Below are 24,024 nucleotides of genomic sequence, written 5' to 3' on the forward strand. Positions count from 1 at the left end.
GTCTGTGCTTTAAAAGACTGAGAAATCATTACTATTTCAATGTCTATATTAAATAATAAATACATGATATATATATATATATACATATTGTAATATACAAAAAACACACAAACTGTAAGGTGCAAGAAAACCCAATAACGATAACATGTAGTATTACTAGTAGTAGTACTAGTAGTAGTAGTAGTAGTAGTATGACATGTAATGTAATGTAATATAGTAGAAGTAGTAGTTGTAGTTGTAGTAGTAGCAGCAGCAGTAGTACAAGTATTAATAGTAGTAGAAGTAGAGGTAGTAGGATTTATCCTAACACTGAAACCCTGAGGCAACACACGGAACTCAGGCTTGCAATATGGCTGACCCTTGTCGTAACCTAGCAACGGCTGAAGACATAGCAACTGAAGTGAGTCCCCAAGCAACGACGGCGACTGGAACAACTTCTGCCATGTAAACACTGGTACTAAATATCCAGGTAAAGCGTTAGTTAGTTAGCATGTGTTTAGCAAGTTAACCTAGTTACCAGAGTCAACGTAACAACGTGTGTAAGTGTTATTCCAGAGAAGAGAAAGAAAATGGAGCAACAGACCTTCACCAGACGTCTTTTTATCAACGACGTCGACACGTTTTCTTCTAGAAACATCGCCAAGGTAAAGTAAATAAGTAAGTAAGGAAATGAGTACGTGTGTGTCACGTCATGCCATTTTGTAGTAACGAGTCTCGTCTACTTTTAAAAAACAACAGTATTTATCAACGTGTTTCACTGATGAGACAACGCAAGATGGCGCTGCTTCACCTCCACGTCAACCTGCTTTCAGGACAGTAGCGACTGTGTCTTCGTCCTCCAAACACCAGAACAATCTGTTTCTACTGCAGCAGTACACGGTCAGTCACTATACTATATTTATATAACTGTTCAATAAATAATTAATAAGTGTAGGTAGAGATATATTCAAAGTATGGTAACATTGAAAATACACAAATATCACAATAAAACATAAAGCTAATCACAGAATAAGGAGTCAACAGTTGAAACCTACCCTGTCTGAATCTTCAATCTTTTTTAATAATATTGTTTATTTATGTGAATATTAAGATGATTTTGCACGTGTATCCATACAATTATACATAATATTAGACAGTAACTAATGATTGTTTTCATAATCGATTGATCTGTGGATTATCTTGATTAATTATTAGTTGTTATGTCCATAAAATGATGCATACAAATATAAAAATGTCAGTTAGTGTTGCCTAAAACCTCAACAATGATGTCATTACAGTCGTACATATGATCAGTATGAACTACACATTCACTTTTTTAATCAGTTGACTACACAAATCATTAAAAGTTAGTAATGTAACCCTAAAATAATAAACAAATAAACAAAATAATACACAATTACATCAATAATGGACAATTATACATATTAATTAGTATAGATAATGCCCGAGCATATGTTTTACTAATGTAAATCCCAATAACACAACTATTGCTTGAAATGTTTTGTATATCCTATAGAATGTAAAGGGGAAAGTATTACATCTTATAACGTACATTATTCGTTGGCAGTCACCGACTCGAGATGAGCTCCTCCAGCGGCTGCTGGAGTGCGATGTGGTCGTGTACAACATCTCGGAAAATGCAACGCAGCAACAGATTGAAGAGGCGACATGGGCAATAACGGGTCAGTGAATGAGCCTCACAGCTCTGAGATTACATAATCCACTATTTCCACTTTATTTATGTATTTACTTACTTGTCACGCAGCCCTGCACGCCGAGTCGGAAAACTTTACAGCGCGGAAAATGTTCGTCTTAGTCTCGACAGTGATGACCTGGGCCATGACCAAGCCACAGAATCCGGTGAGCCTGGAGAAAAACAACCAGGTAGATTGATTCATCAAATTAAAAAAATCAGCACGTGATTCATTTCTTCTCTGCAGGAGGAAGCAGACGCCGTGTTAACAGAGGAAGATTTCAGAAGGAGAAGACCTCATCCCAGTTTCAGGAACCACAATAATCTGGAGAAACTCGTGCTCAAATTGGGCAAAGGGGTACGTGGTGGTGGGGAAAATCTTAAAAAAAGATATTTAATCTTCAGTTTCATGAATTTTCTGATTTCCCTAATTCACAGAGTAAGTCCAAACTCTCCAGTTACGTCGTAGCAAGTGGTCTTCAGTACGGAAAGGGGGAAAACCTCTTTCACTACTTCTTTCAGGTAAATATAACCATAATATTAATATATATATATGTATGTATGGGACTCTTATGACTCACTTTATACTCTTTATACTCATTTTCCCACAGGTGTCCTGGTTGTTGAAGCTTCCAAAAGTTCCCATATTTGGACCAGGCACAAATCACGTCCCCATGATTCACGTACATGACCTTGCACGGTAACAACAGAACTCGTAAACACGCGTATAATAAATCCTCTATACATACAGTATACGATATGTGGAGGTATTTGTTTTTACAGCGTGATTGAAAACATCATTGAGCTGAAGCCAAAGTCAAAGTACATCCTCGCCGTCGATGATTCCAAGAACACTTTGGAGGACGTTGTAAAGGTAATCTTCCACTTACACGAAATACCACAGTGTTCTGGTGAGTCAGCAGTCTGAGAGAGATTTAAATCCAGTTTTGTCTCTCTCGCTCTGTCTCTGGACTCTGTTTTGTAATGATACAAACAATATCTCTCATGTCTCATTCTTATCTAGATGATAAGTGATAAACTCGGTCCGGGGGAAATTACCACACTCGAGGAGCAGGAAGCCGTCGCCATGAAAGCTTTTACGGTAAAACTCACATTTTTGCCGCAGTTATCTTTATTTTCAAGTAGGTTTTCCATATTTAGTTGATGTAGAGTACCTTAAAGTATCTTACCAGAAAATGACTTTGGTAGAAGTTGAAGTCACTTTTTTTATAATATTACTTAAGTTAAAGTCTTAAAGTATGTGACATTCACTGTACTTAAGTAATTTTCTGATATAAAATGTACTTTTTCAATGTAAGTTTTAGAAGTTAAAGTATTAAAAAAGTGAGGAGTTAGGATTGTGCAATGGTGGCTAAGTGGTAGGGCGAGTTGTCTTTCAACTGGAAGGTTGTGGGTTGAATTCCTGGCTCTGCTAGTCAATATGTGTCCTTGAGCAAAGACACTTGTGCAGCATGTGAATGGGTGATTACAGTAGTGTAAAGCTCTCTATAAATACAGACCATAATACCAGCTCTTCTTCTGATTTTATTTGGTAGTAACGAGTAACAAAGAGAGTTCGAGGAAATGTAGTGGATTAAAAGTAAAAAGAACAATTAATAACAAAGTACAGCTCTGTGAAATTTTAAGTGCAGTAAGAAAGTATTTGTACTTTGTTACATGACAACACTGGATGTAGGCGACTGATCAAATTGGGGAAGAAATCAGCTTCACATTGTAACTCTTGAGTAAATTGCTTAATAGCATCATTATTGTTGTATTATTACTATTTTCTTCTGGATTCCCCCGCTTTAAAGCGAGTGTGTGTTGTTTGTGTTTGTCTTCAGCCAGACGAGCTGCAGTATCTCAGCATCGACCTCCGTTTGGACGCTTTTATTATAAAAGACTCCTTTGGGCTGCGGTGGACGTCTGAACACGGGATGGTTGAGAACATGGAGAACATTGTGGAGGAATATAAACACGCCCGGCAGCTACACGTGAGTGTTCAAGTCCGTCGTATTAAAGAAAGACTTCAGTTAATAAAAATAATAATACATTTTATATATAACAAAACTGTGTAAAACACACACAAATACAAAGTTTGCAACAGAATATAGATAAATAAGAACCAGACAAGGATTTTAGGTAACTACTGATATGCTTTACAGAGAGTGGGACATATTTAATTTATAATACTCTTATTTACAGTACTTTATGACCCAATATGTCAATATTTTTTTAATCATCCTTGCAGCCTATTAAAATGTGCGTGGTTGGGCCTCCATCTGTGGGTAAAACCACCGTGTCAGAGAAACTCTGTCGCCGCTACAAGATTCACCACATCAAGATCAAAGAGGTGATCGAGGAAAAGGTCGCACAACTGGTGAGAAGAAACCAGGATTTCATTGTTATTCTACACTGGACCACACTTTATTTTTCAACCCCACCATCTACACAGGAAATATGCTGCCCTCAGGTGGAGATAGTGTGACATCGTCACGGTCCTTTTCCTTTGTATTTTTACAGACGGGGATAGTGAATGGAGACGACCCTGAATCTGAAAATACCAGTGAAGACGTTAGAGCTGCTGCACGTCTTCAGCTGGACAGGATTAATAAAAGCATGGGAGTGAACGCAGGTGAGTTACAGTCTCTCTCTCTCTGTGGAAATAACTATAATATTTCACATTTTGTTTGGGTTTATAACATCAGTTAAATTCTTTGCATATGTTCTCATACAGTATGCACAGTTTATTTTGGTCTGTAGCAGAAGACGTTGAAGAACTACTATACTACCATATTTTCAAATTTGTGAACATTCATATGTAATAATCAAAAACAGGCAAAAAAATGTACAGGTTATTGGAGATTTCTCTGGATAAAGTGCCGCTTTAAAAGAAGGAAATAGAAGAATAGCAGCTGGTTACGATTATATAACAGTCACTTAAATGTCAAACCTTATACGACCTGGCATGCCGCATATGGAAAGTTTAGTCAAGTCATATAAAAAAATAATCCAGTTCCAGTTTAACTCCAAACATTCCCACCCAAAAGGAAATTTAAGAATCCAGCAACACAGTCCACAAAAAATCCAAAGAAAACGTCTCATAATCCACCCTGTGTAATCCACACAAACCGACGGCAGTGGAAATTATTAAAGTTTAACGTTAATCTGATGTTAAATCAGAGGAAACATATCCGTTGTTCAGGAACAGTTTTTAATTTTAGCAGTTTTTCAGCCCTTTGTTATGATAAATACACCAGTATTTACAAGTGCAGCCGGGGAATCAAACCCAAACCTTCAGGTTGACAGACGACCGACTCCACCACTGTGCCTAAGCGCACATTTATATACTGTTTACTGAATGTTTTTATCGATTCATTAACTGATGCTAGTTTATAAACACCTTCAGTTCACCTAATATTTCAGTATCTTTAACTTTGTTACACATTTTACAGATTATTAGTGTATTGATTAATATTACACACAGCAGATGTGTGAGAGCTTTTCGCATTCATCCATCCTCTGGTCCCACAGATCGACTGGACGACCATCTAGTTTTTGACATTTTGAAGGAAAAGCTGAATTCAAAACCGTGCAGGAACCAAGGATTCGTTCTTGACGGCTTCCTGAAGACTTACGATCAAGCACAGCAGATTTTCCTGAGTAAGATTCCTTTTTAAAAAAAATAATGCATCTACTGTGCAAACTTGTATTTACTTTTATTATGCTCTAACGTTCGCAATGTGCTTTTATTGTCCAGACGAGGAAACAGAGACTCAGAGTTCAGAGGTTGAAACACCTGTGTTCAACAACACGATCACTCCAGGTGGAGGATACACACACACACACACACGTGTGCTTTTAATTCACCACTAACTGAATTCACTCAAATGTGTCTGGCTGTAGCAGAATATACTTGATTTATGTCTTGCAGAGCATGTTATTGCGTTGGAAGCCTCCGACGATTTCCTGACAAAACGAGCGCAGGGACTTCCAGAGAGTGTCGCAGAGAAAATGCGATACACCCCGGACGAGTTTGTCCGTCGCCTGGCGAGACACAGAGAGCTCGCCGCCGCTGAGGAAACTCTGCTGGACTTCTTTGACGAGCTGGAGATTCACCCTGAGCAAATAGGTAATGTCTACGTCACGCTACAAGACGTATTGTCTTGCCCTTACAACGAATACGCAGAATATTTGAAAATATCTGGGCTCTCGAGAACAGAACTGTAGAAAAGTCCTGCTCCCCCCTCTCAGTGACCTGTGTTCTTATTCGTCACCCAGAGGTCACTACGGACGATCCAGAGTACACAGATGTCGTGAAGAAAATCACTCAGATGGTGGGGATTCCCAGAAACTACGGCCTGAGTCCACAGGAGCAGGAGGGGGAGGAGAGGAGGAGAGAGGAGGAGAGGAAGCAGAAAGTGGCCGCGGAGGTCGCGAAGAAGAAACGCGGGAACGAGGCTGCGCTGGCAGAGATGGCTGCTCAGTATGAGGAGTGGGTGAGAGGCACAGATAAATTAACACAGATTAACAAAGGTGGTTTAGTAAAAGAGAGCAAATAATCTGGTCATAAATGAGGCAAGTTAAACACAATGATTACATACACAAAGTATTTCTGGCACATTTACCCGGTAATGCAAACATTAAAATAAAGTAAGTAGAGTAATCATACTGTATATAGAAAGCCTTGGATGGGGGGGGTAAGTATTGTTTTTTTAATGCGTGTATGTGACTTGACAAGCATTTTTTGAAGGTTTTTCTTTTATGATAGACAGATTATGCTGATGTTTGACCAGCATTTATTCACTTTGATGATGAGTAACAAGCAAACGTAGTGGAAAAACTGCAATAAAATACATTTATAAAGCAAAAAAACATAAACATAAAATCCTCCAGAAATTAGGAACCAACGAGGAATTTCTAGACTTCCTCTCATGCTGTGCACAGTCTCAACCAGTAGATGTCACCATCATCAAATCATAAAAAACTCTACATTTGTTAATGTAGAGTTCTGTGCAGAAGTCTATGATTTGTTGTTTTGGCAAAGGCTTTAATGACCATCTACTATCATTATTTCATTATTTCTCAGTCAATAGAGGAAATGTGTTTGTTTTGAAGTAATTATTTTTAAAGAAAAAATGTATGTAGTGTGACAATAGCATGCACATGCTCTCTTAAACCTTTAGTGGAACTTTAATTAATGGTTAAACTTGTATTTGTGCTACTGTTCCATGTCAACAAATATCTGCTGTGGAAAGGTGTATTATTATTCAAGACATGCTTGAGCTTTACACACACACACACACACACACACACACTGTATGAGTTACTTTTGCACAGTTCTGTACGTTCATTTTAAATCTAATTTGTTGTTTGTCTTTTATCAGCAGAGGAACGTGTCCGAGGTGAAGCGACAGGAGGACGAGCTGCTGGAGGCGCGTTCTCTTCCCCTGAGGAACTACCTGATGAAGTACGTGATGCCATCGCTCTCCGAGGCCATGCTGGACTGCTGCAAGGTCAAACCAGACGACCCCGTCGACTTCCTGGTGCCTACACTTAACTTAACTTAACATAACTTAACACCTCGTATACTTTACATCACAGTGTACGTGAACTTTGTTTTTGTTGTGTTTCTGCAGGCCGAGCATCTTCTACGGCACAACCAGGACGATTAAATCTCTACTTCATGAGGAGACATATTCATCTTCAGAACCAGAGGATGATACCACTTTTTTGTTGCCGATACCAATATCACAAACTCGATATTAGTCAGATGCAGCCATTTTAGACCATTTATGAACGTACGAAGCTGTGAACAACACATTTGTCATTTCAAAGACACAATTCTCCTAACTATTATTCTCTCAAAAAGAGGAAATAAACAGCCCAAACATGACTCAGCTAAAATGCTTTTGCTGATTTTTAATTCAGATTTTTACAGTCTCTGCATAGTGAAGTATGCAATATGTAGGATTTTTCATTTTTATCTGACCAATATCGATTCCCATCCCTAATTACAATGAAAGTTTTAGTTTTCTTTCTGATTATTTTGATGATTTATGTCCAAACCTGGGGTTCAAGCCTCCCTCAGGGGGGGCGCCAGAGATCACATGGGGAGCGCTCTATTGGATAATCAGAACTAAGACTAAATACCAAAGACTCACTGGTATCAAAGAAGAAAATAAGGCAGTATCTCAAGTGTTACCTTGGTTTTGATTTTATGGATTTTTATAAATTTTTACTGTTAGAATTGGAACAAAAAGCTACAACTGCTGTTTATTTTTGCATATAAATGTTTGTCATTGATTTATGTGATTGATTTGTCTGACAAGGGTCTTCATTAATGAATTAACTGCCTTAAATAGTGTTTTGTTGCAGGAGAAAAAGTCCAGTCTCAATTTTAACACTAAATACAACACTTTCTGTATACAAATGCTATAAAAATATAAATGTAATGTAAAATTTGTTTCAGTGTTTGCGAGCAAATGTTGTTTGTTGTTGAGTCAGGTATGGACTCATCACGTGTCCTCCCACAGCCTCCATCTGTCCTGTGACTCAGCTCCCTCTGTTTTTGTACAGTCAGCGCTTACTGGCAGAAACAAGCCGCAACTGGTCTCAATCCAGCAAAGATATAAACACTCACACGGACGACTCTTTCACATGGTTTAGATCGAGATTTTTAACTGCGGGTGATAAAACAGAGAGATATATGCACATATTTCTCTTCTTAAATGCACATTCACTGTGTTTTAGGTCACAAAGAGAGAAAAATGTAAATGATTTAAGATAGGACTGCATGTGGTGACTATATTCAGATTTTAGGCTGCAGTCTCCTCTTTAACCATTAGATGGTGCAGGTATTCTTATTCAAAAGAGGTTTGAACAATCTGATTCATTTAGCATATTTTCCTTCAGTTTCTCTCAAACACAGTAGTTCAGCTCCTAATATCAGACGCCCAGAAATGAGAGCGTGGCTGAGGAGAGGCTCTCTCTTGTTATGTTATGGCTGTAAAATGCCTCGTAAAATATAAGAATGTCGCTCCATGCAGTTGTTAAGAAAAAAACCAGTGCCTGATGTTTGCTTTGTAGTGTGTTTGTGACGAACTGTGGAATCTACCGCCGTCTGCAAGGCTCACTTACGATACAAGGAGAATAAATCACGAGGTGATCCAAGAACATGACTTTTACCTCAATAAACTGTGAAGGAAATATTACAAATAACCCACTGTGAGAATGTGTTGTTTTTGCAGTCATGCGTACGGTCGACTACTCGCATCCATGAGCCCCGAGATGAATGTTTACAATACAGTGACACTGCACTGTGAAAAAGAGAAATACTGTTCTCTGGTTCTTATTAGGTATTTTTAAATGTGCCTTGTGTCTCGTGCAAAAGCCACAACTTTAAAAAAAACGAAAAAAAACATCACAACCACCATACAGGTGTTTTGTGTTATTCTGATAAAACCTCAGCTCCACTCACAGATAAGTGAAAACACCTGTGCGCTTGTGCTGAGCCTGTAAATTCACTCAGTGGATAAAATTAACCCTGAATGTTACAAAAACCATTATTTAAGCTCCGTATTATTTATGTTACACATGTCAGCATGGCTCGGTTAACCTCCTGTGGAGATGCCGTTAACCCCCCAACTGTACATGTCAGTACTGTTTCAGTCATATTGGAAAGTTAGTGAGCTGTTTCCAAAGAATTATAAGAGGATAGTGAAAATGACTGGATGTCATGATAAATTAATCTAAAGTTTCTTTCAGCCTCTCCCTCTCTAGGGGGCGCTACAGTGGATGGTCCGCATTTTTTTAAATTGGCAGGTGCCCCAGTCCCATTTATCCAGGCTTGGAATCTACACTGAGATTACTGTAATGGAGACTGGGAACCTGCCCAAGCCGGCAACCCTCCAGTTACAAGCCCAATTCCCTTCCACTTGTCCATGAGCTGCCCAAGTAATATAAAGTAAGTGTAGCTTTTCAGGTCCAAGCACTTTGGCCAACTGGTAATCCAGCCCTGACACTATATGTGACACAGAGTATTGGTATGTAATGGTAATAATACTAATATACTGTACAATAATTAAAGTCACATACTCAAAGCCGCGGGAAACCAGCCCCAACCACAACAATACAACAAAACAAACTAAAATATAAAAGCAAAAAACACACTTCAACTGACAACTCAACTTAAAGTAGTGAATTTTTAAGAGTAATTCAATAATGGCAACATAACGTGCACATTCTCAACAGCCAGGATTCCTGATTAAAGGACAAAAAAAGGGTCAGGACTATACTATAAAGACTTTAATTGTGGGTAATAAAATCTTCAAATTAATCCTTAAAACTCACAGATAATCAATGTAATGTACACAAGATGGAAGTGATGTGGTCACATTTCTCAGTCCTCAATATTCTGGTGGCATAATTCTGTAATTCCTGCCCATAAGCAACTATTTATAATAGTATAAGTAATATTCTGGTGATTAATGTATAGATAACAGTTTCCAAACGAACATTTTGCGGTGACATTTTGATCTTATCTGCTTCTTGGTGTCAATGTCGTCAGGATAATGAATTTAAAGTAAAAAGTAATAAAGGGAGTATTCAGTACAAAGTAATATTTGGTTGGAATGACTATTTCAATCTTTCAGTACTTAAGCAATGTAGTACCTTTGGTACAAAATCAACCTTTAAAGCAGCTGGTTGCAAAAGTATGAGTGAGAGTGTTCCTATGAGGACATTTTATCACAGTTTTTTGTGATTTTTGTCACCATGGTTACTTGAAGACATAGCACAGCATTCCCAGTCACACTGTAGGATGTGTGGGATTTCTCTCAAAACTGCGAGAGGAAGAAGAAGAAAAACAACAACAAGAAGTTACCCAGAAAATACACACTATTACACACACTATTAACTGTGGGATGGAAATGGTCTGACTTTAGTGATGTGTTTGAGCTGCTGGAAACTTCACGACTGATTTAATGTGACTATTATATATGTGATTGTGATTTATTGTAACGTATGATGTAAATTTAGCATGTCCAGATAAATTAGTTAAAACAGTCAGTGTATTGTAAAGCGGCGTTCACAAGTAGCCAACATAGCATAACTCTGCATGAGTTTGGATTTTGGCCACTTCAGGTCAGTGCAGCAAGCCATTACATTATACAGTACACACGTTAACAGCTCATAATTCTGTTATACTGGCAAATACTTCCTGACATCCAGCTGGCACAGAGAAACGTCATTAATATCACCTGGCAAATAGAATCATGCTCTCCATTAAAAAACAAAACAAACAATGTTTTGGTTTTAATCAACTCCTGAAGGAAATAAATGACTTTTATATCTGGTATTTTTTGCTCGGCCGGATGACAAAATACCATGTAGAGCGTTGCTATCGTCTGGTATTGCTAACAATGGCTAGCCCGAGATACGCTTTGAATTTAAATGGAACGTAGCATCTTGCTACATAGTTAGCCATGGTAGACACATGCTAACTTCCAACTTGCAACTTGTTGATGCAACATATGAATCCAATGAATAACGTGATATTATCGCAAATTAAGTTAAAAATCTAAAAGTAGATACTGTAAAATGAGACAAAACGCTAACAGCTAATGGTAAAAACGAAGAAAACACTGACTTCATTCACACCTACTATTAAAAATGTGTCTCTGGTCCACCCTGTTTCTACACATGTACATTTTTAACTTGGATTTCATTTACAGCTCAGATTAATGCAGTATGTGTCCCCAGTGTCCACATCTCACGTCACCTCCTCCCCTCCGAGGAAGTGAAATATTGGCGAGGGGTGCTGTAATTTTGCAGGAGGGCAAAATTCCGCGCCAATTAACCACAATAATAAAAGTGTTTGGCCAGTGATTCTGTGAGAGTTGGAGAGTTCTGCTATAGAACAAATGAGTTTCCCAGCAGGGAGCAGGTCCAGCGCGGTCACTGACACTTAATCTCAGATTTATAGAGAGAAATGACAAGATGTACTGCCAGACACCCACACTTTCCATATTTCATGTCGTCAGTGCATGTACAACCTGTGTCATGTTTGGTATTTTTGTTTTTTAACTGCCCTCCAAAGTCGACCAGCCCCCGACTCATTTCCACAATTTTACTGCAGGTAATTATTCTGCTTAGTAGGAGTTATTTTTCCCACTTTGCACTGGAAGCATGTGGAAGATATTATTTAAATTAAAGTATCATTGTTTGTTTAAGGCAGGCAGCAATTAAAACAGTGTAAAAGCAGATTGCTAATATCCTTAAGCAGTAAACTCCACCTGCACCGTAAAAAAGGTTGAATAAGAAAATGAACTGAAAATATTGGATTTATACGTGTGTGGAATATGTGACTTATGATCCTGAAGTCATGGATCCAAGGTTTGGTGAGATTATAGTTTAGTTTAAAAGTAAATATGAACTAATTCATGTAAACACACTGAATTCTTAAGTCTCTGTGTGTTTCATTAGTTTTAATCCCAACAGAATATAGTCATGTTATATTCATTATGGGGGAGGAATGAAACAATTATCAATTAACTTACTTTCATTTAAATCTTTTATAGCACTTCTAACACTTCTAACACACAATGAATCAGTTTTTTTTCCCCATTTTTGTCATAGATGACTATTCATTTGGACTTTAAACTGACTCTCTTTCCTGGAAAGATAGAAAAAAAGAAATAAGTAATAAAAACAATGTGAACCTCCTAGTTTATGACTCTGCGCTGCTCATTTGTGACAGTAAAGGTTCACAGTCTGGTTTAGCATCGAGGTTACTCTCCACTGAACATCTAATCCAGGAAAACGACAGAAATGGTGAAAAAACTTTCACCTGAACAAGTGAAAGAGAAAGAAAGAAAGAAAGAAAGAAAGGTCTCGTTTTGTGGTGCAGGGCGTCGCCTTGCTCGGCCGGATGACATACAGAACACTCAAGCTTAAAAATTAAAGTCTTCTTTCCTTGACCTCATTTAATGGACCCTTTTTTTTAACGTAAATCCATGTTTATCTGAGTGAATCCTGATGTCATCCCCTCCGATGTGTCTCACATTTTAGGACCTCTGTCAATTTGACAAGGTCTGTATAGTAATAAAGTGTTATTTAATAGGTCAATATTTACTGTGTGTGTGTGTGTGTGTGTGTGTTCCTGTACGTGTATCTTATGAACTTTTGAGGGTTAAGACCTGGTTTTAGGGTAAGGGTTAGTGAGTTTAGGTTAAAGGTTGGGGTTAGGCATTTAATTGTTATGGTTAAGTTTTGGGCTCAGATTTGAATTATGGTTCATGTTCCTGTCCACTTACACATTACATGACTGTGTGTGTGTGTGTGTGTGTGGTCCCTTTATTACATTTTAAACCACCAGCAGATGTCATGGTGACCACCAGTGCAGGCTATTTCCATCGTGTCTGTGAGAGAGAAGTTATTGTGTGTAAAACAACATGACCATCTGAGACCACCACACACACACACACACACACACACACACACACACAAACATTCTGCATTCATAGTGCTGCATTCGTAGTGAGGACACCTCACAGACAAGACACAATGCATTTCCTAACCCCTGACCATAATCTTAATCAGTTCCTCCAAATGTGAGGTTCTGAGTGTCCTAAAGAAGTGAAAAATACACACACACACACACACACACACACACACACACACACACATACAAATGCCATGGATACCACTGGTACGTCTGCATATCTTGTCTCCACACTTTAAGGATGTAATCATTCATTCTGACCCCATGTGTTGGCCACATTGACCGACCTCACACCAGGACATGCTGTCACACACGCACGTGCACACATACACAAGCACGCACACACACAGCATAGTTACCCAATGAAAGCAAACACTGCTGTCCAACACAGGTCTGTGTGTGTGTGTGTGTGTGTGTGCAGACATGCTTCACTGTGCGTAGAATCCGGTCATCCATAAGGAGTGAAACAGGTCACAGCGTATTTGTTTCAGCCGACACGTGTGTGTGTGTGTGTGTGTATGTGTTTGTGTGCGTGTGTTTTCCAGGTAGTCTTCATGTTGTGGGGACCTAAATCTGTTAACACACTCACATTATGGGGACTTGTCTTCCTTATGGGGACAACAATCAAGTGTACAATCCTCTCTCTGTTTGTGATTGTATATATTGTAATGTAAACTTTCTGTATGAAAAAGTTTGTATTTCTGCAGGAGCGTTACAGCACCACATAGAGGCCTGGCATATGTACTACAGCATTTAGAATCGTTCTGGGGGAAAAGGTTTTCATGGACTGAGGCTGAAAACACAGACATCTACACTTTTTCTGGACTCTATTTATTCCTTATTAATATTGGATAATAATTGATCATTTACAAGAAAAAGAAATTGTCCACCACAGCTTCAACACAGGAATGAAGTATTTCCTTCCACAGTCTTGTAAACAGGCTGAAACAAATTAAGATCTTCCATTATAATGACACTAAAATCTGATTCTATGAAAGCATAAACTTGCATTACTTTGTTCCCAGTTTTATCTCAACTTTGTGATCAGGGAGTGTTTTTCATTTCTTCTCAGCATGTGCTCTCCTGCTGTTCAAACTGGCTTTGTGTTTTTCACTTCTTCTCTGTGTGTGTGTGTGTTCCAAACAAGTGAGACCACGTGAAAGATATTTGAAAAACATGACACGAAAACCACATTCGTCCTTTTTATCTCACAGACATCCTCGCCACACAAGAGTTCCTTGATTTCTTAACATGGTGCAGAATTGGGAGCGGAGAATACGCAGTCTTTATTTTTATCCAAATAATGATCTAGTATTATACCAGGAGGCTACATTAACACTGAAATGGCACAAGATTATTCATTTTCAAGGTTGACTGTATTCCTCGTGGAGCCTCGGAGAATCTCTCATGACTTCTCCTGGGCAAACAGACCCTCTCAATTAATCACAGATATCTGAACAGCTCCCAAATGCTAATGTGAGCCAGGTCCTGCGAGCCTGTACGAGGAATGTTTCGACAACAACTTCAAGTATGGAGGGAAAAATATGACATGTGATGCATCGCAGAAAGAATTTCCTGAAGAAAAGAAAAGGTCCAGCTTGGCTTTTTTATTAGCGTGCCTGTAATGTTAATCGTCACTGGATATCCATCATCCTCAGGAATAAAATGCACTTTAAGGTTGAAAGGATAAGACTTAAATATTCCTTAAAAAATAAGAGGGATTTGACCGTTCAGAGGACAATCACCCGTTTACATGTGTCAAGAATGCGTTGTGTAGGTGGGAGGCTTGCGTGAGCGTGCATGTTTGCAAACATCCCATAATTACCTCTGATTTGCCTCAGGGACCCCCCCAACTCCTACAGAAACCACAGTCACATGCAGCAGCTGCCAGCGCCACATTTCTGAGGCCCTGTCATTTTTACAGCTGTGCAATAACGTGGCTGGAAATACTTATCCGCGATGAAATAAATCCATTGCTTTATATTAAAAAAACTAAAAGTTTGTACTCTGTGGCCTCGAAACTACTGTTTTTCTAATACTGCCATTCATAATCGGCTGCATAACTGTACAGAACGCACTGTTCTGTTACTCAAACGTCACATCTGGTTCTACTATAGATCGTGTTTGTAGCTGCGCACAAATAAACACACGCATAAATTGGAAAATTCACAAGGGGGAGAGCACATGGTGATGAAATGCAAAGGCCAAACTATAAAGTGTCAGAATGCAACTTTTTTCATATATATGTATATATATATATATATATATATATATATATACATATAATTCTCAATTCATGTAATTACATTTGATTAGTGACATATGGGCCACATGGTTGGTATAGTGGTGCTTTCTGAACAAGGGCATGGACTTTGCATGTTCTCCCTGTGTGTGCATGGGTATTCTCCAGGTTCTCCGGTTTCCTCCCACAATCCAAAAACATAGTAGTGCATATACACTACATATAGTGGACACTCTAAAGTGACCGTATGTTGTTTGTCTCTATGTTTGGTCCTGTGATGGACTGGCAAACTGTCCAGGGTGTGACTCTGCCTTTGGCCCTATGTCAGCTGACACTGGCATAGCACCTCCTGCGACCCTCATGTGGAGGATAAAGCGGTAGAAGATGGATGGATAGTGACATATGGGTCACATGGTTGGTGTAGTAGTGATCAGTAGGTTCACGACTCACAGAGCAAGGGTCTTTCTGCATGGAGTGCATCTTCCAGGTTCTCTGGTTTCCTCCCCTAGTTCAAAAACATGCAGATTTTACGCTCTAAATTGACCACGAGTGTGACACTGGATGGTTGTTTGTTCTCTGTATGTGACCCTGTGATGGACAGGCAAACTGTCCAGGGTGTGCAACGCCTTTCACCCTATGTCAGCTGGGATAGGTGACCCCTGCGACCATCATGTGGAGGATAACGCGGTAAATGGTCTATATTTATATAGCAAGTCTTTCTAGTCTTGATGACTACTCACACTTTCATACAGCACATCTACTATGTGGGGTTAAGTGTCTTGCCCAAGGACACATCGACATGTAGACTAGCGGAGCCGTGAATCGAACCCACAACCTTCAAGTTGAAAGACAACTACCACTACCACTGAGCTGCCGTCGTCCCTACATGAAGACGGATGCCACAACAACACATGAAGCTTAGAGGAGAAAGAAAAAAAAAACAATCTTAAAGATTTTTTGGCTCTGTTTGTCTGAATTAGTGAGATAATTCCATGTGCATCATCCTTTTTCCAACTGACCTTGAAGAGACACTGTGAAGTCCAGCAGATCCACATGTGCATGCTGTCTGAACAATCACAGTGGCCCCGGGTGCCCGTGCAAAGTCCACAAACTAACAACAACACCATCATCAATATCACTTAAAGACAAAACCAAAGCAATGCAAGACCGGATGAAACGGGACGTTTGCTTTGCAGCCGAGCTCTCGACGAGGAGACAGCGGCGTCTCGAGTATCTCGTTAATTCCGGAAAAATTTCAGAGGCAATTTCTTGCCAATATGCGTCAGTAAGTTATATCAGGGAGACAAACAACGGAATTCAAAATAACACGGCGTACGAGAGAGAAACTGACTCACAGGACAACAAGACAAACGATGTGCATCAAAGCGAGGAGAGATAACGAGACCCGGGTGACTCTAATGAGGAGCAGGTGCGGGGAGAACGACGGCAGGTAGACGCAAAAGTCCAAGCAAGTAAATCAAGACGAAGATCCACAGAGAGGGACACTAAAGCTTTGGAGAATGTGAATGTCAGACCAAAGACTGTAGAAGAACCAATATATTCAATAGCCACCAGAATTCAAATAAAATCTGTTCCTATTATTTAAACATTTAAAGACCCACCTCTTCTTCTTGGCCTGACTAGATATTATTTTATTACAATTTTATTATTTGACTATTTGCTTTATTGTTTCATGTTTTGTACCTTTTATTTTGTAAAGCACTTTGGTCGACCCTGGTTGTTTGTCAGAAGTCTTACACAGGTGGAGCTTGTGATCCAGGCTGGTAATTCATGTGGAACAAACATGGAGGCCACATCCTCACATGTCCCTCCAGCCCGGGCACTGGCCTCGGGGCGGGTGTGCACGTACGCCTGCCAGAACTCAGCAAGGCGCCACGTTTCTACAAAATCTTTGTACAGCCTGCAGCTGCAGGGAAGAGGCACAGGAGGAGGAGACGACTGTGACATATCCAGTAACAAATCTGAGGTCATTGATGGCGTGAATTACCTGACTGAGTGTGAGGAGAGAGAAATAAAAGCTCGACTCACCATCGTCTGCTCTGCGTCTGAGTGTGAAGAGAAAACCTCAGAAAGACGTCCGTCGTTTCTCTACGCCATGATTCTGCTGTTAGGGGACAAAAACAATAACTTTACCTTAAGTTAAGGTTTTCACTGTGTTTTCGATCAATCCAACACATTTGCTTCAGATATTAAGTGGACTTGACTTTTATGGGAGAAAGAGCTTCTACTGCTCCACTGGATTTATAACATCAGTAAACCTGTTCCTGAGGACTTAATAGTTTCCACTGATAATTTCAGGTCTTCCTCAAAAGAACATGATGTCACTTTTCTAAATTAGGTTCACATTTAGAGGAAAATAGAGCGATCAAAGTGTGGCACAGATGAGTGGACAGCAGTCAGCTTGGCTCTGGCCAACGATTCTGGAGGCTTCAAAACATGTTGTTGTGGTTGAACTTCACAAACAGTTGCCACTCGCTCCTGACACTCTGTAAAACACTCTCCAGAGACTCCTTCTGCTTTTTGTGGATGACTGTGTTCCTGGTAAACTCCCGACATCATCTGCGTCCAAATCTCTGGACATTATCAAGTATTCATGAGTGGGAAATTGGTTAAAAAACAGCGAGGCAGAGCCCGGCCCAAGACTTGAGCAAACTATGCCCCTTCTTAGGGCCCCGTGATCATATCCATCCATCTTTTTCCTCCACATGAGGGTCGCGGGAGCCAATCTCAGCTGATGTAGGGCTAAAAGGAGAGTGTCCAATTTGCCTAAACCCTCAAATCTGCATGTTTTTGGACTGTGGGAGGAAACTGGAGAAAACCCCCACACACACACAGGGAGAACATGCTAACTTCATGCAGAAAGGTTCTTGTTCTGACCGGGTCATAAACCCGGGGTTATCTTAAGACAAGAGTGCTAACCACTACTTTGTGTGTTCTTAAACCATTGTGTTATCTTTACTTTACTGTTCCATGGCTTCATTTACGATTTAAACATATTATTTGCGAATTAATGAGATGCTGTTTTACTTTGACTTTCATTGCATTGTTTTTATTACATATTATTTTTATTTTTACTTTAGTATTTAATGAAACATAGTTAATTTTTTGTGTATTGCATTTTTTTTAATCAAAACTAGTAACGTTATCAACATAGTGACAATAAATGTGCGGCCTATTGATTTACTTTGTTACTTTTAAGTAGGCCGACACCATATTTACCTCTTAGTACTTTAGTAAAATACATATTAGTAAAAATAAAAACAAGACCATTCTCTGAGATTAAAGCCAAGAACAAGACAGGCTGACAATGGGATGGTGATTAAGTTTTGAACTACAACTTTTATTATTGACGTTCATAAAGGGGCCCCAAAATCTAATTTTGCTTAGGGCCCCATGGGCTGGCCCTGAAACGAGGTAAAACATAGAGTAAAAACAGGAATATAAAGATGACAATACCTGGAATAGATACTCAAATAAAGTCTCTCAACATGTAACTGAACATTACACAAAACTTAAAACACAAGAGTCCCAGGTGAATGGAAGTAAACCGGGTTCAAGCAAAGTCTGCAAATCCTCACAGTGTGAACCGACTGAACCGCGGTGCCATATGGCGACAGTATACAGTATGTACTGTACCAGTGTAAACTCAATATGCTGCTGCTGATTTAGTGCAATCCGTCGGTAAAGAGTCGCCCTGGTTTCAGAGCAGCTGCTCGATGAACGACACTGAACTCTGAAAAGACTCATGACATCACATCGTGGACTCAGTTCTCTCTGGCTGCCGTTACCGTGTGCACAGGGCATTTTGTTAAAAGCGTGCAGGAACACGGATGTAGGGCAGGGTACACAGAGCCCCGGCTCCACTACACAGAGGAGAGATTATTTTTAATATGGAACAGCCGACATCTCTTCTCCTTCTACTTCTTCTCCTGGCAGAGCTGCAGCGACTCGCTCTTGATACAAAACAGAGCACGGGGAGAAACTGCAGAACCAGAGTTAAAGTGTCTGAAAGCAGCAGTTTCCACTTGGAGCAGCTGGACTCCCGGTTTTATAAACACAGGCAGGGAAATGAAGAGATTTTATGCTACAGCTCCTCCCATTTACCCTGAACGAGGGTTAACTGAGGGTCTGACAGTGTGTGTGTGTGTGTGTGTGTGTGTGTGTACTGGGTCATGTGTGAAGTGCAGGTTTTATAAAGAAACATTACACTTTTATTCTGAAGGTCAGCGCTCACTTTAGCTGTTAAGTGGAACAAAAACTGTATAATTTGTTCACTCTGAAAGGTCAAAGACATATTAATATATCATTATACATAATTAGAAGAATTACTCTCTAGTGGTTTTATTTTTAAAGTCTCTCATAAATTGTGCGACACGAGAGGATGAATTAATAATAAGTTATTCGATGGTTTTATGTGTTTGCCTGGACCTGAGTAACTAATTCTGTTGTTTTCCTCAAACCTTAATGTGGTTATAGGTCCGTGTTTCTCAATCCTGGTCCTAGGAACCCACTGATTTCTATGTTTTACATGTTTCCTTGTGCCAACACACCTGATTCAAATAGCCAGCTCTTCAACAAGCTCTGCAAACGCCTGCTAGTGACCCATTTATTTGAATCAGGTGTGTCAGAGCAAGGAAACATCTAAAACATGGAGGGCAGGTGGTCCCCAGGACCTGGATTGAGAAGCCACACCTGTTTTTGCTCTAATTTTCCATGAATTGAAGTAAAAGATGTAGGATTTGTTTAAAAAATGTGTTACATTAGAGTTACAATTCTTCAGTTTACACAAACACACTAATGGGTGATTGTGAATTTGACTTCTACATTTAATCAATTTTCACTACTCACTACTACTTGCGTCTACTAGAGGGACACATCAGCTTTATCTCAGGAATCAAACTAGCAACCCACTGGTAAAAAAAAACAAGCCCAAATGCTGCCCTTACAACCCACAACCCTGACATTATGATTCTCATGTTCTACCAACTGAGTTAGCCAAGCTACTTTTAATGATACTGTTGCTCAAAAGGTCTCCCCAATGGGACAAAAAGGACCACCCGGGTTTTCAGAACCACCCGTGCTTCTTGGCCCAGTGTCTTTCACAGTTCAGTCTCCTGTCTAATAACGGCAGAAACCTCCCAAAAAAAAATTAAAAATAGTGCCTTGGACAACATCCTTTACTTCAATTCATGAAAGCAGGAGCAAAAACAAGTGTTGCATTTCTCTTTGTGTTGAGTGCACATCTTCACAAAGAGGCAGAAGAAGCAGCTGATGGTTCTGGTTCTTATTTTGTTCTTAATTGTCTCTACTTAAAATAAATGTCTTCCTTGTGTCCGATATACCGACGTCTCCCTTGAACTATCGGCTGAAGCGCTTCCACCCGAGATTTCCAGTGGCAGAGCTCCATCTGTAACTGTCACGTCAGAGGACATGCAACAAAAACAGACCAAATAAACACAAGAGCGTGAACAAGAGACTCTGTTAGTTTCCATATATTTATATATATATATATATATATATGTTACAGTCTGTAACCATGAGTGTAAATGAGCCTCGACTGCTTATGAAAGCATGTGCCTGCAGCTCTTGCAGCAAAATGTGACAATAATCTCTAAATATTTTGTCAAATTCTTATGGCCTAGATAAAAAACATGTTTAGTTTCCAAAATCCTATCTTCCAGCTTCAGTGTCTAAACTGCCTTTATCTTTTATCGATTAGAGAATTTTGGGATTTGAGTTCTTCTTAAAACAGTGGAAGTTGTTGCCTTTGGTTGACAACATTTGTTTTTCTCAAAACGTCAAAAGAGTGCTGCACTGAATTGGGAAAAAGTACATTTAACTTGGATTCATGTGTAAAAAGAGCTGAATCTTTTTTTACATGAACTTTTGTTTGTCTGTAACCTCATTAAATGTGCTGATGCCTGGCCAAACCATGGGAAAAGGGGGATTTTTAATCTACCTGGGCTACAACAACAACAATAACTAGGACTGCACGCAGGCAACTCGTCATATCCGATGACTGTGAGAATGTGGAATTTTAAAGTACTTTTGCTGCCATTTTCACGTTAACTTTGTCAGATCGCTGAGGCCACAACAGCCTTTTGACGTAGAGAAAAAACTTTGATAACTTTTAATCATTAACTTGTCTCGAACATAATGGACTGGCTTGCTCAAGGACAAGTTTGTTGAAATGCATAGAGTAGCCATTTTTGTTTTTCCAAAATGGCCAACTTCTGGGTGGGCGGAGCGAATGGAAGTACATTAGAACCTTGTTTGGAATCATGAGAGCAACACGTGTTCCAAGTTTGGTTAAAATCGGAACAACTATGTGCGACTTAGACGCGATAGAAAACATTTCATCCCAATCCGACGACTTCAGTCTGACCATGACCCGACTTCTGGGGGCACTATAGAGTCCTGGGGCTAAGAACGGGTTTGCGCCCTATGCTGCTATTGCAATTTTGCCGACCCGACCTCCGTGCCAAATGTCAAGAGTTTTTATGCACATTAACCCCCTCAAAAATGACCGGAAAGCCACGGATATAAGAATAATCTGAAAGGTAACAATAGGTTCCTCGCACTTCATGCCAGGAGCCTAATAACAATCTGAGTAATTTGGCAGCCTGAGATGATTATTATGCATACAGATAATGTTCACATTAGTAGGTATTTGAAAATGAAAGTGTGTTACAGAAATGATGAAATAAATGTGGGGTAAATCCTTGCTTAATTTATTGTTTTTGTTTCTACTTTGATTTTACTGATGAGTTTCATTAAACTGTGGCTAAAAAAGCATTCATAAATGATGGAAATTCAATTTTCTACCGTCGCAATAACTTAAACGGTTATGTTTCCTCATGCTGAGAAACTGTCAGTTCTTCTGTGACCACAGCTGTCTTCAATGTGGCTCCCACATGACTCACACGAATTTTGGCCTGTTTCACCAAACAGGAAAAAAGCAATGAGAGACAAAAAAAACAGAAAAAACCCACCACCAACCCACAACAAGACCACCACCATGTCGCTGTTAAATTACAGCGATGACATCCAGGACCCAGGGCTTTAGCCCATTACACTCATTCATACTAGGTTGTTTGGTAAAAGCTGGAGAAGAACGAGAGATGACAGATAAAAAATCTCCTAAACAAAAACATCGAGAAGATCAGAGAAATTAGTGCGGTTTTGATGACAAGTTAAAAGTTTACAGAGAAGTGGCTCATCCTCGGGGAACTTAATCCACTTTAAATCTATTTAGTTGTTAATCCAATAATGACAAGAACTTTTTGTTTTGTCGCTTATTAGAGAAACAGTTTTATTTATTAGATGTTGCCCAATGTTACGTGATCATTTCTTCATTTCACAATTAAGTAACTAGGCAGAGGGATTGTGTGTTGGAATTAACCAAATTAAAACTCTTTACATGAGCCAAAACTGGACCAAAGTTCCACACACACATTAATTTTGTCACACATTTTGTCTCTGTATTAAAATGTTAAATTATTGTGTAACGCCGTGCCGCCTGGAGGAAGTAAAATTCTCCTAGACAACGATTTCCTCAAAGCAAATAAGGATATCACCCAAAATGTTGACATTTTGTTCCTTCCTGTGATTTAAAATAAATAACTTGATCAACCCGTGACACATGGCCCCACATATGATACATTTATCATATATAAATGATGTGAAAATGGGGGAATTAACTAAAAGAGTCTTAAAATTAAGCAAACTAACAAAACATAAAAAAGCATAGCGCAGAACAGTCTGGACTGAAAATGTGACAAAATGAAGCCACACAGACACCAGGCAGCACAATCAAACACAGGTGAGACAAACAAGACACAGGTGAGACACATTAGGCAGACAATCAGGGAACAGGAAGCAAAACTGGACAAGGTACGCGCAAGGAAAAACTTCAAAATAAAACAAGTAACAAGGACAGAGAACTTAAAAACCTGGGGTAAAGAAAACACAGAATACTTGTTAAACAAAAGGCACCTGAAAGAGCTGCTGAGGATGCTGATGTCTTGATGTCTTGCAGTTCGTCCTCCCTTCTCGCTGCAGCTGCTGCCAACAGAATGAATACATTTAGCTGGACGACTTCAGAAAGGTCTGTGCAGGCTTTTCTACCCGTTCAAGGAAGAACTGTGTGTAGCTTTAGATCAGGGGTTTCTTCATCCTGGTCCTGCATGTTTTAGATGCTCTGCTGCTCCCACACTTGATTCAAGCATTCAGCTCATCAGCAAGAACTGCAGAAGCCTCATAACGATAACGATTTATTTGAATCATGTGTGTGAGTGCAGGGAAACAGCTAAAACATGCAGGGGCTGAAGACTGAGAAACTGTTGCAATATTCTATATTTCTGTATTTTACGCTTCTTTATGCTGACTATTTGATGGATATTATGATTAAGATTAAGTTACTGTGCTACTTTCTTATTACTGATGAGTTTGAGCCCCAAAATCAACTTCGATAAGAGCAACCAGCCACTTAATTAACAATCAGCAATGATTTCCTCCAACTCCACCTGAGCAGCAAACAACAAGCAAACAGCTGAGGGGAAATAA

At 39.4% G+C, this 24,024-nt stretch overlaps 1 protein-coding gene and 1 long non-coding RNA gene across 3 annotated transcripts; one reads left to right on the forward strand and one right to left on the reverse strand.

Moving 5' to 3' along the window:
* The first annotated feature begins 383 nt into the window (after positions 1-383).
* On the forward strand, positions 384-7,465 carry LOC122784045 (adenylate kinase 7-like). 2 transcript variants are annotated; one of them, XM_044049107.1, is made up of 18 exons: positions 384-644; positions 739-879; positions 1,568-1,682; positions 1,766-1,860; positions 1,941-2,051; positions 2,132-2,215; positions 2,305-2,393; positions 2,477-2,567; positions 2,718-2,795; positions 3,538-3,687; positions 3,945-4,073; positions 4,217-4,328; positions 5,228-5,356; positions 5,454-5,519; positions 5,628-5,825; positions 5,975-6,192; positions 7,081-7,239; positions 7,333-7,465. In XM_044049107.1, exons 1-18 carry the CDS (start codon positions 570-572, stop codon positions 7,366-7,368), a joined length of 2,076 nt encoding a protein of 691 aa, XP_043905042.1. In that variant the 5' UTR covers positions 384-569; the 3' UTR covers positions 7,369-7,465. The 2 variants fall into 2 exon arrangements, with proteins under 2 accessions (XP_043905042.1, XP_043905044.1); XM_044049109.1 differs by having other exon boundaries at positions 7,084-7,239.
* Positions 1,806-23,685, reverse strand: LOC122784047. The gene is made up of 3 exons (XR_006362136.1): positions 23,455-23,685; positions 17,488-17,563; positions 1,806-1,866 (listed from the first exon to the last, which is right to left on the reverse strand). It is a non-coding gene; the product is annotated as an uncharacterized LOC122784047 (long non-coding RNA).
* Between the last annotated feature and the right edge of the window lie 339 nt (positions 23,686-24,024).

Source organism: Solea senegalensis, linkage group LG17 (genome assembly GCF_019176455.1).
Source record: "Solea senegalensis isolate Sse05_10M linkage group LG17, IFAPA_SoseM_1, whole genome shotgun sequence".
Classification (NCBI taxonomy): Eukaryota; Metazoa; Chordata; class Actinopteri; order Pleuronectiformes; family Soleidae; genus Solea; species Solea senegalensis.